The sequence below is a fragment of the Prunus dulcis genome, chromosome 7 (genome assembly GCF_902201215.1).
Source record: "Prunus dulcis chromosome 7, ALMONDv2, whole genome shotgun sequence".
Lineage (NCBI taxonomy): Eukaryota > Viridiplantae > Streptophyta > Magnoliopsida > Rosales > Rosaceae > Prunus > Prunus dulcis.
The window spans coordinates 11,344,668-11,363,290 of record NC_047656.1 but is presented as its reverse complement, the minus strand read 5'-3'; the positions used below and the strand labels follow the sequence as shown (position 1 = coordinate 11,363,290).

The window sequence follows — 18,623 nt, the reverse complement described above, 5'->3', positions numbered from 1 at the left end:
TGTACACAACTTGGATCTTCCTAAATTAATCCAACTTGCATACATAAACACACATATAAATATAGGAAAATAAGTGTCAAATAATTCTCAATGTAATGGTACTTTTCTTCTCAATATTAAAAAAACGTGTTTATTTACTTCGCATCGCGGGAACAAAATAGCCAAATGAAACCTTCAGAAAATAATTATCATGGGACGAGGTAGATTACTTTTTAGGATTAACTAGTCCGCACAACAATAGTCCTGAATTGCTCCAAATAGACACTAGAAGGGTGGAAAATACATGAGTTCTTTCCTTTGGCTGCTAAAGGAACGTACTTGGTACCTGGTACTTGGGATATCTTTGAACCCTTCAAAGTTAGAAGAAGTTCATCAAACGCTGCCAAGACTTGACCACCAAGTCAAAAACGACTGCCATAAACCATTCTCTGTGCATAACATCCCCAACACAAACCAAAAAATTAATTTGAACACGCAGAAACTCAGAGAGAGAGCCACCACCAATTTCTGAGTTTCCAATCATTTCCATAGCCTCCCGGAAGAAATGAACGACTTGCTCTCAAGCTCCTTCTCAGGGCCCTCGCCGGACCACCATGTCATCGAAATGACCCCTTCGAAAGGTGACGACCTCGGCAAGTTCTTCCAGGAAGTCGACGCTGTCCAGAGCAAGCTCGACGAGCTGCAGAAGCTCAACAAGAGTCTTCGGAGCTCCCACGAGCAGAGCAAGACCCTCCACAACGCCAAGGCTGTCAAGGAGCTCAGAACCCGCATGGACGCTGACGTCCACCTCGCCTTAAAGAACGCGAAGATCCTTAAGGTGAGGTTGGACGCCTTGGATCGGTCCAACGCCGCCAACCGGAGCCTGCCTGGCTGCGGCCCCGGATCATCGTCGGACCGGACAAGGACATCTATGGTCAACGGGCTGAGGAAGAAGCTCAAGGATTCTATGGACAGCTTTAATGACTTGAGGCAGAAGATATCGTCTGAGTATAGAGAGACTGTTCAGCGTAGGTACTTCACCGTTACCGGAGACAACCCTGATGAGAAAACCGTTGACCTTCTTATCTCCACCGGTAAGATAACAGTTCCAATACCATATTTTGTCAAATATTTGAATTTACAATATTTCCTTACATAGCTTTGTCTTGCCCGTTAGAAAATAAAGTTTACCTTTCAACAAAGGTTGGCTGATCAAATTTAGTCATCAAATTGGTTCACTAAATCAAATGAAAAAAGTTATTAGCCGGGCGTATCTCACATCACGTGACATGTTGATAAAGTACGTCAAATTCACCCTAAATTATCACATGCATACTCATGTAGAACGGTCAGAGTTTTTTTTGTTTAAAGAAAAAAACATTAGAACATGAGGAAACTGTCACACCGTAACTTAATATTACAAGTCCATTCATATTATAATATATGTATTTATTTGTTAATACTCGAATATAAGTTTATGACGTCAATTATGTTATTTATTTACATTATAATATATGAATTAGTAATTAATAATATGTAACTGTGTGAGCATAAAACTAAAAAATTTGTCACGAAATTTGAATTTGAAACCTCTCTTAACATTGGGAAGAAAGATATAACTAACGAATAGTTAGTTAGTACATATATACATATATTGTTAGAGTTTATATATTTGTAAATACAGTTAGTATATAATTTGGGTGAATTCGATATTTCATATCAACATGTCACATGTTACATGGTACAACATCTTACTTGTTAGAAGTCATGATTGAAATTTAAACAATTGATACAACGCCACGAGCAAAATTATATGCTTTAGAATTAATTAGATGCAGCAACTACATGCAGGTGAAAGCGAGACATTTTTGCAGAAGGCAATCCAAGAGCAAGGAAGAGGGAGGGTTCTGGACACCATATCCGAGATCCAAGAGAGGCATGATGGTGTGAAAGCCATGGAGAGGAATCTGAATGAGCTGCACCAGGTGTTCATGGACATGGCAGTTCTGGTGCAAGCTCAAGGTGAGCAGCTGGACGACATTCAGGGCCACGTGGAGCGAGCTAATTCGTATGTGCATGCCGGCAATCAGCAGTTGCAGAAGGCCAGGTTCTTGCAGAAAAACACCCGAAAATGGACCTGCTATGGCATCATAATCTTGCTCATCATCGTCGGCATTATTTTGGCCTCAACGCTGCCTAATTAAGTACATAGATCATCGTCTGCGTGCGGTCGTCCATCTATACTCTTGTTTTTATTTTCCCATATATATATATATTTAATGCTGGAGGTGCTCTCTATGTATATTGTAAGTATATTTGATTTTTGGATGGGATATTTGTATGATATGTAGCATTTTTCTCTGTTAAAGAATTTGTCTGATCAATTTTTTTTAATTTCCAACTAGTTTAATAGAATTTTGTAACAAAGTATTCTCCTTACGACCACTTCTCAAAAGAGTCATTTTATTTATAAAATATTATTGATCACATTGTTAACCACTTCTTGAATAAAAATGAATCTCACCGGTATGAGTGGAGGCCACTTTTACATATATATATGGAAGCTAAAATTATAGTGACTGCATTATTTACCGTATCTGGAAACAACATAAGCCTACTTCACCCTCTAACCCTAGATCCCCCAACTCCAAACACCAGACTTGGGAACTAAAGCATCAAACTATAAAATAAATAAAAAAGTTTATATATTGAGGCACTATGTTGAGGGTCAATCCAACCGTATGATAATATTGAACTTGAACATATTCAAAGCTCGATTGTTGAAACCCTGACCCGAAATGGGCCTAAACAGACCCAATTGTATTAGTTTATAATTATGACCGATTTCTGTTCAGAATTTGGGCTCTAAACCAGACCAAACCGGAGCTTTCCTGTCACAAACCAAAAGCAAAACGAGATTTTAGTAATATCAGCAGGTCTTTCCTTTCCCTCTCGCTATCAGCTTGGCTATGGCGACAGTCCGCATGATAGGCAAGTAGCTCTTCCAAAATCCTTTCTTTCTACGTCAATACCTTCATTCATTCATTCGCACACGCAGTTAACAACTCTCTCTCTCTCTCTCTCTCTCTCTCTCTCTGCGGTTTTGGTGACACCAAATACAGATATAGCCGTCAACTTCACAGGTGAGGCATTTCATCAAACACTTCTCATACCATTTTGGCTTCTTAAATTCGAGTATCGAAACTGAATTTAAAACGAAATCAGATGGCATGTTCAAAGGAATCTACAATGGGAAGCAGTGCCACGTCTCGGATATAGCTACGGTTTTGAGCAGGGCTTGGACTGCCGGCGTCGACCGCATCATCGTAATTCTCTTTCTCTCTTTCTTCTTTTATTCTCTTTTTGAGCATATAATAGTTAGCTAATTATTATGGTTTAATGCGCTCTGAAATTAGAATTAGGCTTATGGATAATGTAGGTCACTGGTGGATCACTTGAGGAATCAAAGGAAGCTCTAACAATTGCAGAAACCGATGGTTTTTTTTCACTTGCTCCGTTTTGTTGCGATTACTATATTGTTGTATATAAATATCATTGTCAAGTTTCAAAAATGTATCTTTTGAGCAACAAATGTGGGGTTTCCTCTGGTTTTTTGCAGGAAGGCTTTTTTGTACAGTTGGTGTGCACCCAACTAGATGCAAGGTTTGCTCATTTTTATATCATAATTGTGTGGAAATAGTTGAAATGTACATTTGTTTGATTTTGGGTTTGGATTATAGATGCTTGTGAGTGAATTAGGCTTATTGTGTATTGTGTATTCTGTTTAGGAATTCGAAGAGAGCGGGGATCCAGATAAGCATTTTCAGGCCCTTTTGTCATTGGCCAAAGAGGGAATAGAGAAAGGAAAGGTATGCCCCATACCCAACGGCCCATTCTATTTATCATGAAGAAAATAAGGCATGCACTATCAGGTTCTTAAAAAGAGTGGTCTGTTCAGATATTGATATCAGGAAGTAATATATTTTATGCTGCTTAATTTGTTCTCCCTTGTGTTTGTAAGGTGGTTGCAATTGGTGAATGTGGATTGGACTATGATAGGCTTCAGTTTTGCCCAGCAGAGATTCAAAAGAAGTATGTGGTTTCTGAAAGATTTTCTTTTTCTCCATTTTCTGCTTGTTCCCTATTACTTTTCTTTCGATCAAATGGTACATTCTGTCGTTCCCATCATTTTTCTGTATTGCAAAATCTAGGTATTTTGAGAAGCAGTTTGAATTAGCACATGCCACTAAGCTGCCCATGTTTCTGCATATGCGTGCGGCTGCTCCAGATTTTTGTGAAATTGTGGAGAGAAATAGGAGCAGGTGAGAATGCTGTGAGCACCATAATTCTATAATCAAAATGTGCTTTTTAAGTTATCCCTATTTATTTTCTTTCTTTTCTCTTTTTAAACTTTCGCCCACCCTCAAATTCCCTAGTTCTGGTTGACGGGGAAAGTAGAATAAAACTGAAAAAATGAGTTGACGGGGGAAGCAGTGTCTGTGCTTTGTGCATGAACTTGTTACATTTCCTCTGCTATTTCACAGATTCAGCGCAGGGGTGGCCCATTCATTTACTGGTAGTGCAGAAGATCGTGATAAACTTCTTTCCATCAACAACATGTATATAGGTGAAAATGTTATTAAAAATAGCATATCTTAAAATATTAATCTGTCTATCCCTGTTTAAGTTTACGATGTCTAGTTCGTTCTCTAACATTGTTTTAAACTGAATTTCTTTGAATATGATATATTCAGGTTAAATATGGAAAAAAGGAAAAGAAAATAAGATGTACTATGCCTAGAGGATTTCATAAAAGTTGATGGTTAGGCATGGCTTTTGATCGGTCAGTTTCTGCATTTGTTAGTCGACTCCAATTCTCCAAAAGAGGGAGAAATAAATTAGATGAAAGGATGAAACAACTTTGGGGCTTTATGAGAGATCAAGATGACCCCAATGTAGGCCAAACTGGGGGTAGATGCAAGAACAGATGATGGATGTCTTAAATCCCCTTAATAATGTAAAAAGACATGCTGCTAGTCTAGATTGATTTACCAAAAGGAGTGATATTGGGGTTGAGCAGAAAGTTAATGTTTTTGTATAGAGGGGATTTTGATTTGAACATTTACTTTTTTAGTAGGATCAGGAAAGTCAGTGTCCTATATACTGATTTCTCCTCCATAGTTAAACAACACCTTCTGTTACATAATGAACATTTTATGTTGATTTAGATGGGGCTCATGAATACCTTTTTGTACCAAACAGGTGTAAATGGTTGCTCTCTGAAGACAGCTGAGAATCTCTATGTTGTGAGGAGCATTCCTATTGAGAGGATGATGATTGAGACAGATTCTCCATATTGTGGAATCAAGAACACAAGTGCCGGGATTAAATTTGTAAAGTCCACTTGGCCTTCTAAGAAGAAAGAGAAGTACGATCAAGAGTGCATTGTTAAAGACCGCAATGAACCGTGTTTGGTTCGGTAAGTGGAAATGTTTTTCTACCACCATACCATGAACTTTTTATTTTCTTTTATTTCCTTATGTGAAAAAAAGAAGAATAATGAACCTGTAATGTGTATGCAGAAAACTCTTACAGCATGAGTTGAACTGTTATACTGTTCAGTGAAAAGTAATTTCACCTAATTAGAAATCATATACTGCTCCTGTAAGAAGTCCCAGTACTGCATAGTTTTTACAATAAGATATCTAATAATCTTATGTCACAAGGTGTTATATAAGAACTGAAGGTGTGTGATGTGTCTAGTAGGGAAATTATATTTGTCAGATGGAAGTGTTTTATAATGGACTACCCATGTATTTATCTTTGGTGGGACAACCTTACTGTTGGGAAATGTGAATATTTTACATTCTTGTTTGCCTCAATATTGCATTCTAGATCTTCTGTCTTCTCTTTCGTAACTTGACATGTAGTTTGACCTTGGTGATTTCAAATTCTATGTCAACAGGTGTCTCTTGGCATGTTCCTTTCAAGTGGTTTTTGTTTTAAGCTTCTAAATTATGTATCTGCTTCTTAATTCAACATGGTTGTTGTTTTCAGGCAAGTTCTAGAGGTGGTAGCTGGTTGCAAAGGAATCAGTGAAATAGGTCAGCTGAGCAGGACACTATACCACAACACTTGCCGGTAATTTTTCTTGAACTTTTTGGACTGTCTGCATCTTCTTTAGATGTGTAGTGGACCTCATGGAGTAAACTCGTAGCTCTCTCTGCTGGAACACCAATTCACATTGTATGGCAGATTTTATGAGTTTTGTCAGTGCAACCTGAGCATGATCAGACCGGTAGTTACATCCCATATTTGCCAGTAGAGTCTGTCGCTGTGGTGCTTTATTCACGGGTCATTGTAAGGTATGAGGTTTGCTTCATAACATCTTACTGTTGTGCAGGGTTTTCTTTCCTCAGGACTTGGATTCTGCAGCAGATTCTCTACTTGCTGGTCATGACCCTCAATGATAAAACCAAATTCCTTCCCGCCGAAGGTTATTCAGTTCCTCTTTCATGACCCTCAGTGATAAAACCGTTCTGTATTTTATTTACCAGCGACCTCCAGTTATGAAAATAGAGGATTCATTTTATTATTGAGTTGAGGATTTATCAAATATGTTTTAGAGATCAAATTATTTATTCTCAGGCTGTATTAGTAAACTCATTGTCGTTGCTTTCAAAAAGCTCTACCAGGTTCTAACATTCTCGCAAATAAAATTAGTTAAAAACATTGATGCACTTCCATGGTTAACAAATTGAACTTTTAAAAAGACTGAAAAAAAAGAAAGAAATCCAGCCGACCCAAAAAAAAAAAAAAAACACTGGCAGGTCGTGGACATGAACTGAAAATGGAAGGGGACTTATTTTTCACGTAGCAATAATATCAATTTCAAATATTTTCCTCTTTTATATATAATGTAAAAGAAATTACATTATTAATTATAATTCATTATCAGTATACGACAAGCGTATCAATGCACTAATTGAATGAAAGTAAAAATACAGGGCCGATTAAGAGCTGGATTCTGCCATTGTTCCAGGACCTATAGCCACTGCCTCGAACATCAGTTTTTGTGGCACAAAACTCGTACTGGGCAACCTCCTTGTGCCTACGTTAACTGCATGCACATTTGCTCTACAACCGTATAACTCTTGCTCTTACCAAACAAAAAAGAAAACCATTTTAACTCTCGAATTTGCCTCATACCAACTTGGCAATTTGCACACAGCTGTGGAAAAGGAACAGGATATTGGAGCAAGAATAAACCACATTCAAGCACCCACTCCTCTTCAATAATAACCCCGGAATTCAGAAGCTAACGCTAGAAGAAATCAATTCACTGCTGCCAGCATCTTCTGTCTTTGTTTCTGATGCTGGGGGAGACACCAACTCGCTGCTGTCTGTGTTGTCTGCCGTTGTTGTTTCTGATGCTGGAGGAGAAACCACTTCACTGCTGTCTGTGTCTCGTGCAGTTGATTCTGACGCTGGCGAGGAGGAAACAGAAACAGTCCTAGCTCTTTCTGCAGCCATATTTAATCGCAAAGGCCGCCCATCAACCTCCTGTTTTTCAATTCCACACACAAACAAACGGATTATTATGGAACCACAATATCAATCACAAGGATCAATTGCCATTACTCATTTGGTACCCCGTACTAGATCGCATTAGACCTACTTGTGTTGTCAGACAAATGCTTATGCTGCCATTTGAGTGTGAGCCACACATGCGGGCAAGAATCAACTTGATCAATGGTTCATATTCAGAGTCTGACAACATAAGTCAGTCAATTCCTTCCTATACCGCGTACCAAATGAAGGGTTAACAAAATTTTCTTACCACTTCATTCATGGCAGCAACAGCAGCTACTGCAGCCTCATTAGTTTCAAAAGTGACAAACCCAAAACCTCTGGATCTTCCAGAGCCCCTCTCATATATGACCTTGGCACCCAACAGCCCTGGCTGCCCTTCAAAGGCATCTTTGAGACCCTGTGAAGTCAGGCCCCAGCCAAGGTTTCCAGCATAAATCTTATGAGGGCTATCTATGTACACCTTGAACCCACTCCTTATGCTCTTGGGTCCCAATATTTCCCTTTCCCCTCCTTTTGGCACTTCTGGGAAGTTCACCTTCACATTTCTTCCTCCTACTTGCTATCAAAATTGCCATCATCACCAACAAATAAATTAAAAAATACATAAAACCCCCCTAAAAAAAAAGATATTGCATTCAAAAATCAACTAACACAACCAAATTTGCTTGATTCTTACAGAGCCATCAAACATCCGAATGGCCTGTTGAGCTTCCTCCAGAGTTGACATTGTAACAAACCCAAATCCCCTGCTCCTATCTGTGACTCTGTCATAAATAATCTGCAACAAAATTCAACAAAAACCCACAAACAAAATCATCAAAAATTCTACAAACCCATTAAAGCAAACAATGGAAACACAAAGAAGAAAAGCTCAAACCTCTGAGAAAACCACAGTGCCTGCCTCACCAAACACCTCAGCCAGTTGGGTTGAAGTCAAAGAATAAGGCAAATTCCCCACATAGAGCCTCCCAGCGTCATTGTAAGACGCTACCTTTGGCTCTTCCTCTCTTTGTTCTTGTTCTTCTTCCTTTTCAATGGGTTCTGCTTCTGGCTTTTGTTGTTCTTCACTTTCACTGTCTTCTTCGACTTCGAAACCGTCGAAGGCCGCCAAAGGGCGGCGAAATTGGGTGAGAGAAGAGAGGCGAGAGAAGGTGGAGAAATGGGCTTTGAGCTTGAGGGGTTTAGGGGGTTTAATATGTGGCGGGAAGTGGCTTGGGATTGGGGTGGGTGAGTGGGGGATTGAGAAGTTGGAGATTTTGTTGCAGAGTGAAGAAGAACAAGAAGTACTTGTAGAAGCCATGGATAGAGAGGAAGCTAGCATTGTTAGAGGAAATGGTGGGATTGAAAAGTTGGCTTTCGGTTGGGGAAGGTCTTCAAGTAGAAGACAGGGGAGGGGCTTTGCATTTGACTAAGATTCAGCCTATTGGCATGGATAAGGTTTGCTCTGCTTTTTGGATTTTCATTTGATAATTTAATCTATATTTTGTTTTGTTTGGGTTTTTTTTTCCTTTTCTCAGATGGTTTAGAATTTTTCTTCTTTGAATGCAAACGATAATCTAAACTACACATTAGGAAAATTTCTCACATACACTTCAAAACTGTCATGAGAATTCAAACATAAATCTGTAAGTTAAGACCCTTTTTCACTGAGCTAAACTGTTGATCAAGGACCTAAGTAATAGATGGAGATTTCAAAACTCCTCATTGAAACAAAATATCATTCAAAAGTTGTTCATATCGAGATTATGTGCTATTATTGGGCAAAATCATGCATGATATTTACCATTTGACTAATTCGTTTGAGGATGTTTGAGGATGCATGGCATTCGCCATTTCACTTTTGAACTTTTTATTTTAAAAGATGGCAAATCTAGTATATTATATTTTTTAAAGGTGATTGAAAGGTGCTGTTTTTCAATCAATGAGGCAAAAATGCTGTCTTACAAAATGATGAAGTGTTTCCTCCCTTGAAAGTCAACTGGCAGAAAGAGAAAATAATAATAATAATAATAATAAAGAGGACATCCATGTTCTTAAGATATAATACATTATTCTTCCAAACGTACATACAACACAACATTAAGTTATACATTACACCAACCCAGGAGGTCAAAAATCCAGATACTAGATATTAGAGAATTACACAACAATTTAGCCTGTTTTGTTTAGATCACAAATGCATACCAGACTCTCAAGTTCTTATTCAGACTTATGGGAAGAGAGCCATACATATAATATATTTATATTCATACATAGTCTACTGGATTAATTTTATGTAGCTTCAAGGTTTTCGCTAGCCACCCGAACGAGCAGGATGATTGCATGGAATGGCAGGAGAACCTATCCGTACATGAGCCAAGAATGAGTTGCCTTTGATAGCAACCAGATGGGGGCGGGCAATCCTAGAACCAAAAGGTGTTGCAATAACCATAACAGAAACTGCAACAAAAGCTTCTCCATCTGGTTGTGGAATAGATGGGGCTAGCGCAACAAGTTCGCACCAACCCCACCTTTTCCCTTGCTATCAAACTTTGAGGTTGCAGCAGTTATCTCCTGCTGCAACCCATTTGGTCGGAATGACCATACCACGCACACTATCCATCACGTCTGACAGAGAGTGCACAGAGGGACGGAGATGATTGATGGAAAAACGATCAAGATCTCTCCTAGAGTACACGCTGGTCACCTCTGACCCTGATATGTTTGAACTGCTGCCATTCGTTTCCTTTGAGGAGTTTAAGGTTCCACTTTCAGATTGCAGGAGTTCAGAACTATGAGAACCAGAGTGCCTAAACAGCTGTCCATCACCAACTAGCGTCCCTTCAGTTCTGTTTTTCCCATTGTTCATAGTTTTTGTGTTCAGAAAACGACCACCACATCCCCTTGGTCGACGCATTGCATGAAGATGGCGTGACTCATGCATATATGGCTGTATAAAGAAGAAAGATCATAGGTCATTAAATAAAAGAGAAAAATCTTTTCCTCAGATGTGCAATTTGGTTTTGAATCATATATCCTATTGGAAATTTGGTAAAGTTGTCATTTTACTTATACCTATTTTATAAAATATTAAAGCTGGTCAAGTTTTTAAACTCCCTTGAAAACCAAAAAGATCTTGAATTGAAAAACCAAATGAATAAAGACATCCACCCATATCCAATAGGCCAGGCCAAACAATTGGGTGGATGGATGACTATCAATCCTAGAATTCCATAAGTAGCTAAATTATGTTGTTTTATCTGTCAACGAGAAGCCAAGAATCTAGGTGGCCCAAACTTGTCACTTCATATTTCATGTAACACATTCAGATTTTCCATCCAGTGACAGTAATCAACTTTGGAATACCTTTATAGCAATCACATTATATTGATGTATCGCCCTTTCAGATAATGAAATTTTGAGATATCATACCTTACGAAGTGCAGCTGCTCTGTTCTCCATGACTGCCTTGGCACGGGATTGTCGGCGTCGGATGATCCCATGGTATTGCTTAGCATTTACATAGATTGGTCCTTCATCGGCAGTCAAGTTCAGCGGCAGCATAATGCGCCCCTAATCCATTGCAAATGGATGAGTATGTGCATTAGTAAATTTGCCAAACTTAAGAACATATCATGAAAAATGTAGAGCAACAGCCAAGCAACAACAAAGATCCTTTGAAGAGTAAAACTCATATATACAAAACCTGCATAACCTTATATTTCCCTGATGACATTTGAAACCACACTTTCAGATGTATGAACAGTTACTGACTGATAATGCGGCTTCAATTGGCTCTTTTCTTTACTAATATTTAGGTGGAATTTTTCTTTTGCTTCTATATAAGGTTTCTTATTATTTTCCTTAAGAAATGAATTCTCTGTTTGTCTTGACATTGCTTAATTTTTAATCAGAGTAAAATATCAAAGACAAGCAGAGACGTGCTAATTCTCATGCTCGTTTACAGACAGGGGAACAAAGATAGATTTTCAAAGTTAATCCTAAAAATGGTTTCTAGTTCTCACAACTATAGTATCAGGAGAGACAAAGATGAGCTTGTTTCACTACGAAATTAATAGAATGAAACTCGTACTAAAACAAATTCTATGTAAAAGATAGAATATTCTAAAGTTAAGAAGAAAAAAAAAAGAAAAAAAAAATCTCTTTGCAAGAATAACATAATTGCAATAGCGTAGATCCACATACAAAGAGGTAGGCGAAATGATAAAAGACTCACCGAAATTTGAGGTCCATATGTTGAGAAGAGTCCATAACATTGATCCATATATGGATATTTTGCACAGATCTGCAGTTCAAGTCCAGAACAAAGAACCAAGTAATAAGCAAGAGTCACCAAAACCATATTCACTAGTCTAAAAAGTTATTAATTCAAAAAATACAAAAAAGAAAAGAAAGGCTTACCATAGGCTGGCTGAATCCCAGCTCAAAATGAGCACAATATTTTTGCGGAGATGATTGCAGGGAGATTGCTGCCTCGGATTTTTGACCATCCCCTGCAAATTAACAATTAAACTCGACTGAGAAACTACTTTGCTGGTTAGCCATGATTGAACAGAAGTGCCCAGGGTATGAAGAGCTTTTGGGTATAAAAACCTTTCCAAATAACAAAAAAGAGCTTTGATAGAAATTAAAACCTCTATGTGCATATTTTCATATTTTGGGTATCAAAATTTTGTTAAACATATTTCTGTCAAGATGATAATCAAATTAAGTCTACAACCAAAGATATTTCCAAAAGAATGAAAACCTGGGTTTCATTGGAGAAGGAAATTATTTTAAACAAATTGTTTTCCCCTCTACTTAACAAGGGCTTGTGAGGGAGAACAGAAAGTTTTCAGTAAAGGCATTCTAGTATGTTCTAATACTATTGTCAGAGAATAGTATTATCGTTTATTTATCAAGTAATGTCTACATACTGGGATGTCTACTCAGCAGGTGAATCTTCAAGAGTTTATTTTCTACCCCAGTAGAGGTACTGCAAATTAACTTCCCACACTTCTACAGATATTTTTCTATATTTGTGGTCAATAGTACTGGAAATGACCCCCAGAATGCTTCTAAAACTAACACCCAACCTTTGTACTAATTGATTCAAGTCCAATGTTGGATACTCCCAAGTAATGCTGTTACCTTGGACCTAATCCCTACAAGGCAGCTTTGGTGGGCGTTTTGGAACAGAAGCGTGTGAAACAAAGTAACACAAGCAAACTTTAAATAGGCTGCTCATAAGCCTCACCAGTCATCAATGCTAAAGTCCTCTCCTCCCCTGGGTGCCCTTAAAGGTGTCATGTACTTCAAATTTTCCACTCCCTGATTACTAAATAATGATTACAATCTAATAACTTCTATTTTAAAAAGAGCATGGTTCTTGCTATCATTTATTTTGTACGCATTGTTTCCCTGTACAACCAATTTCATCATTTTCATACTCTTTCCCTAGCATTTTTGAGAATTGGTAATTACACTCCAACGGAAGGTCCAATTCGTTACATCCTCTGTAAATTAGCACTGGACTAGATAGTTCAACAAACCAGACCAGATCTTTTGGGGAAGAGAAGCCCTTCTTTACATTTCCCATGCATGATGAAGAAAACAACTTCAACATTTACAGGACAGAGATGGGTACTCAGGGTATACAGTGGCACCATTCAAACCATTTGATATGACAAATTAAATTTTCAAGAACCAACTTTCTAAATAACATGTGCAATATGTTTGATTTACGTTACGAAGAATTTTGGATACCAAATAGATGTGGGTGCTATGACCACACAACTGTGCCATCTGTTAATGCTTAGTCAAACTTCAAACAGAAGACGGTTATTCATTTCATGAAAAAGATGTTCCTTTTGTGATGTTTGTCTATATCTACTTTAACAACTAAGTCCCATTTTGTTGTTCTTACTTCACAATAAGTCAGTTACACTGTATTGCCAGTTGGCCACTGCTTATTTTCCATCCCAAGGTCCACTAGTTAAACTAAACAGAAACGTTTTTTCAATTACTGCAACTATACCACATAAAGATTCTTTCTTATCTTGAATAAGAACTAATAGGAATTTGCAAATAAAAAGGGTACTGGAAAAACCATTTTCACCAGCAGATGAAAACCTTTAGGGCTAATGCTCTGATCGTCATAGCATAGGTACTGTAATGTGGTCCTAAAACGAGAACCATTCCTATTATCTCAGTTCTGGTCTTCCACAAATCTTTTTAACTAGTTATAGTTTGTTCTTTTTTTGCAGCAGTACTGTTATCATCTATGATGTTTAAGCCACTTATCAACAAACTCACATGAAGCAAAATTCACCTTGAGGATGTCATAGAAAGATTATTGTACCAGCTATACTATCTATTACGTATTAAGTACACTAACTCTCTTCACACTATATGACTAAACCTTTACTTCCACATGCAATTTGGCTACAGAAGGTTAATCCTTCATCGCCTTCAATTATCAGAAAAGGGGCTATATCCTCCAACTTTTTTACACGAAAACTTTTCCTGACCCCACATTGTAGCTTATTTCCAATCAGTTTAAGGTGAAAAAGGAAACAAAGAGATACCTTCGTGACGAAGGATGCAAACCTTATGTCAAAGGCGTAAACTGAAATGAAGATAAGGAAGCCAGAAAATCTTTTCTTTTCCCTTTTAAAGTCGCTAAGTAAATGCTATAAACCAAACAACTAAATAAAGAAAAATCTTTTGGAAAAAGAGATACATCAAAAGTAAAGGAGGAGATTACCAGGAAAGATAGTGAACTGATTTGTGTTCCCTTTATCGAGTCCTTGTTCAGTACCTCGCCCTGTAAGTTTAGTGGCAGTGAGTTGGTCCCCACTACTGGGGTGTTCCATGGTAAAAGGTTTAGACTGGCCACAGGATTCTCCATAAGACGGTTGAGATCCGAAGGCACTCCACCAAGGTCCTGACAATGCTGATGACAGCTGCCCCATGGGATTAGTAATCCCTTCATGTTCCTTGAAATAGACAGTCTGCATAGCCATATTCTTTCCTCCAAATTTAATGATCCCAGCAACAAGTCTTAATTAGTTTGAACTCGAATATTCCATATAATGCCTGCAAATTCAAAGTTACTGTTGAGAAAAAACCAACTACGCTAGCTTTAGCAAAAGAAGAAAGAAAATAAAGGACAGAAATGTATCTATTTGGTTAAAATCCACCAAAGATCATACTTTTGTTCATATGTAATTAATTAGCGAAATTTATTGAGTTTCTGCTCGATTTACAGATGCATCAATGAAGGGTGGCGAGAAAAAAAAATTAATGGGAAATGAAAGAATTAATAAGCATATGCAACTAAAAAGTTCCCTGATAACGTGAAATGAAACTATTAGAAGATGAAAGATCATAACTTTTCCAAAAATTATTTTGAGGAAAATAAGAAAAGAATGTCTAACTACCCCATATGAGCTTCCTGCTAGTATAAGCAGAAAACAAGCTGAATTTAAGGGGGGAAAATGGAAAATTGCGAGAGAGTGAAGAAAAACAAGACACACATAAACCAAGCGAATAGATAACAGAAAATTATCAGCAATAGCAGAAGAGTAGAAAGAGCTCAACCAAAGAAATAGAATTGTGAAAGATATAAGCAAAAATATAATTACCCAGAAGAGAAGCAACAATCACGTCAGCAAAAACCAGAAATCACAGCCATAGAAGCTAAATAACAGCAAGAAAAGAAAGAAAGACAGCATAACGCCAAGTCAAGCTAAAGATTCTGAACAGACCCTTTTAACAGTGAGGTTGCTGAAGAAGAACCCAATTGCAGTGCTTGAAAAAGAAGTGAAAGCAGCAGCTGAATTTGAGTTTTAAGCAGAAGCAGAGAAACCCCACTTGCTAGGAGCCATGTCGGTACAATTACAAGCAAATCAGAGCAATGGACACAGAGAGAGGGGGAGAAGGAAGGAGAAAGACGGCCGAAAGAGCGATGATATATGCGCACAAGTGTAATGGAACTACACACCAGCGGCCAATGAGCTTTGGCTTTCATGCAACACCCCTTTGTATTATGTGCAATTGTGCCATACTTAATACTATAAAATTACATACACATTCTCTCTCTCTAACCTCTTTGTTTATTTCTTTTTTTAATAATAATATAATACTTAAGCTTTTTTTAAATTAAATTAATTAATATTAATTATAATAATATACTAAGTTTTTGGGGCCACTGTTTTCTTAATTTTTCCCAAATTCAAAACCAAGGGTGTTGAGATCTGTTAGTGAGAGGGTAGTGACCACAAAAAACAATACCAATTGACCCCAAAAGATAAAAAGCGCTGATGGTGTAACCACCCTATATCCCTATCTAAATGTCTTCTTTTTTTTAAATAACTTTTTTTAGTTTTTTTTTTTCCTTCTTAAGTTAGGAAGAGGGAGGGAGTTTTCTCACAAGCATTGCTAATGTGCCATGAAACTACTGGTTTACAAATCAAAATCCTTTTTCATTGGACTAAACCCGTTTGTGTTTTTTTGTCATATACGTTTGGGAAGTGGTGACACTATTCACAATTGCCCTTTGTTTTTACTAATACAAGTGCGTTGCAGATAAGTTTAAGAACAAGATTGATAAAGATAAGCCAACAATTAAGATATATAATCTTATAAGCATAGGACTTTACTTTTGGGGAGGTTTCTTTTTTGGCCCTAGGTTTGCTAACTCAAACATTTCTTACATTTCTAGGTTGGCCCATCGAGTCATAGTATGGATGGGTTGGGATGTTAGATGGATATTTCTTTAAAGTTTTTAAATTTTATTCTTGTTTCATTTTATTTCAACCTTTTCTTTGTGTTTTTGCCCTTCTTCTCCATATGAGAATACAAAGTTATTAGAACTAGTGGGATATTATAAATGTGAACGCAGTAATATGCCTATAGAGATTACCATTGGTGAGCTATCATCAATGTGAACTCAGTAAGATTATGATGGTCGACCTAGAACTTATTGTTGACTTCAAGTCTCAAAGCCTTAATTTTGCCCACTTCAAAGTTGACCTTTGGCCAAAGGGTCTAAACACCAACCAATTAGTGAGTTAATCTCGCAATTTGCGTTTATGATCAGAATCATTCATTTTTAAGGTCACTCACGCAATAATCAACCAAATTATAAAGTACTCATTGTGTTAAATAAACAAAAACAGTATTTTTCATAAGCATTAATCGTCGTGACAATTAAATGGCTAAACAATTCTCAATTTGATTTCCTTTTTTGTTTTTGTTCTTGCAGGAGTGCATTTATAAGATCAAGTTATAAAATGGCCCCAAAAAAGTGGTTAATTAGTACCTTATTAACTTACTAATCAGTTAGGGTTTGAACTTTCCAGTATGTACATATATATAATGGCAATGTTCAATCTTACCTAGCCATATAACACATTTGGACACTATCATGAATCAACATCACGCATTTAGACATGACACTACTTAATCAATGGTACTTATTGATAGCATGTGAGACTATTTAACACGTTAAATTATTGTGAGACTATCAATATCAATAATTAATGAAGTTACTTGAACGTATGTTCAATATGGACAATGTAAGAAACCATCACCACATAAATGTATTTGTATGTGTGCATGCATAAGTTTATGTTGCTTGCTCCAAAATCAATATGTAGTCTTAATTGAAAATTTACCAATATAACATATCAGACAGAATAATACGTCATAACACTCGATCGATCATAATACTTCGAAATTGCTATTTACAGTCACAAGTGTCATTGTTGCCAAATCGATGTATGCCACATCATGTTGCTCATCTGTTTCATTTCCTATAAGATTAAGGTTTGTATGTTGGGTAACAAGAACACTCGATGAGGGTCGTGACTCGTGAGTGTCACTATCATGCTTAACCCTATTTAGTATCTCAAAGTTAACTTCAAATTTTAAACTCTCTATTTATTAATATGTAGTTTTTTGAAAATTGTATCTTGAGCTTAGCTCCTGTAGCAAGAGATAAGACAAGGTTGGCATAAGTTTTAGAGTCAAGTTCCGCAAATATTTTTCTCATTTTTTTTCTTCTTTAAAATCATAATTTAACTATCAATTAACAAGGTATTTAATCTTTTAAATAATTAATATTTAAAATTCATACGTGAAAATTCAAGGTGACTAATAAATGATGGTACTAGATAATTAAGGGATGAGACTTTTTTTTTTTCTTCTGGAATACAAGCGATAGTCTAAACTTTAAGGGGAGGTTGGATTTCTCTCTCTCTCTCTCTCTCTCTCTCTCTCTCTCTCTCACACACACACACACACACACACACACACACACACACACACACACACACTACCAAGGTGTTATGGGAGTTCGAACTTGAGACCATTGATCCGTAAGTTAAGGTCATTTTTCACTAGATTAGACCCGTTGACAGAAATGAGAGTTTTTAGTTACACCCAAAATTACATTATGTGTATATCTATAAAATAAAACAAAAGGCCTCTATGGTTAAATATATGAGGATAGTAAAAGTAATATGTTAAGAGAGACATATTTCACCAAACTACCGCGAGTTATTCACTCACTCCCTCGTGTCACCCTCGTACTCCAACTACAGTGATGAGCAATTCTATTAAATTCATGGATTGTAACAAAAAAATATACACAAAAAGTAAATAATAATGAAATTTAACGCATGCGGAGATGCTAGGTACTTATAATTTGTGTTTTAAACTTTCAACAACAGAAACAAAGTATTTTGAAACGTGTATACAAATACTAGTCTACGTCACAGCATGTATTATCATTCTCTTGAAAAACTAACGGATATTTATTGATTGTCCTTGAACATGTCCAAACCATCATTATGGAGTTCACTCAAATTTTATCTCCAATGAGTGCTACTTTAACCTACTTACGTATACGTATACGTATGTGATCATTCAAATATCCCTTTTTGTCTTTTCATTCTTTTATTTTTAATTTCCTAATATCACCTATACTTAGCTAAACTCATTACGAACATTTATCCTTACACTTGAGATTCTAGGTTAAATTCCATTCGTTCACCCCATATTATTTA

General features: G+C 36.9%; 4 protein-coding genes across 5 annotated transcripts; 2 read left to right on the top strand and 2 right to left on the bottom strand.

The window, feature by feature from the left end:
- The first annotated feature begins 408 nt into the window (after positions 1-408).
- Positions 409-2,416, top strand: LOC117634705 (syntaxin-121-like). The gene is made up of 2 exons (XM_034368896.1): positions 409-1,073; positions 1,831-2,416. Exons 1-2 carry the CDS (start codon positions 545-547, stop codon positions 2,181-2,183), a joined length of 882 nt encoding a protein of 293 aa, XP_034224787.1. The 5' UTR covers positions 409-544; the 3' UTR covers positions 2,184-2,416.
- A 327-nt stretch (positions 2,417-2,743) lies between these two features.
- LOC117634522 (putative deoxyribonuclease TATDN1) lies at positions 2,744-6,636 on the top strand. The gene is made up of 12 exons (XM_034368666.1): positions 2,744-2,970; positions 3,102-3,122; positions 3,205-3,305; positions 3,419-3,476; positions 3,599-3,642; positions 3,768-3,848; positions 4,001-4,071; positions 4,191-4,301; positions 4,524-4,606; positions 5,242-5,458; positions 6,037-6,120; positions 6,383-6,636. The coding sequence occupies exons 1-12, from the start codon at positions 2,949-2,951 to the stop codon at positions 6,447-6,449; spliced, it is 960 nt and encodes a 319-aa protein (XP_034224557.1). The 5' UTR covers positions 2,744-2,948; the 3' UTR covers positions 6,450-6,636.
- A 223-nt stretch (positions 6,637-6,859) lies between these two features.
- On the bottom strand, positions 6,860-9,017 carry LOC117636038 (33 kDa ribonucleoprotein, chloroplastic). The gene is made up of 4 exons (XM_034370465.1): positions 8,450-9,017; positions 8,249-8,350; positions 7,820-8,131; positions 6,860-7,542 (listed from the first exon to the last, which is right to left on the bottom strand). The coding sequence occupies exons 1-4, from the start codon at positions 8,891-8,893 to the stop codon at positions 7,291-7,293; spliced, it is 1,110 nt and encodes a 369-aa protein (XP_034226356.1). The 5' UTR covers positions 8,894-9,017; the 3' UTR covers positions 6,860-7,290.
- A 562-nt stretch (positions 9,018-9,579) lies between these two features.
- Positions 9,580-15,600, bottom strand: LOC117634830 (nuclear transcription factor Y subunit A-10-like). Of its 2 annotated transcripts, none has more exons than XM_034369077.1 (6): positions 15,321-15,600; positions 14,318-14,649; positions 11,974-12,065; positions 11,789-11,857; positions 10,984-11,124; positions 9,580-10,501 (listed from the first exon to the last, which is right to left on the bottom strand). In XM_034369077.1, the coding sequence occupies exons 2-6, from the start codon at positions 14,574-14,576 to the stop codon at positions 10,097-10,099; spliced, it is 966 nt and encodes a 321-aa protein (XP_034224968.1). In that variant the 5' UTR covers positions 14,577-14,649; positions 15,321-15,600; the 3' UTR covers positions 9,580-10,096. The 2 variants fall into 2 exon arrangements, with proteins under 2 accessions (XP_034224968.1, XP_034224969.1); XM_034369078.1 differs by lacking the exon at positions 15,321-15,600 and adding an exon at positions 15,198-15,280.
- Positions 15,601-18,623: the final 3,023 nt, after the last annotated feature.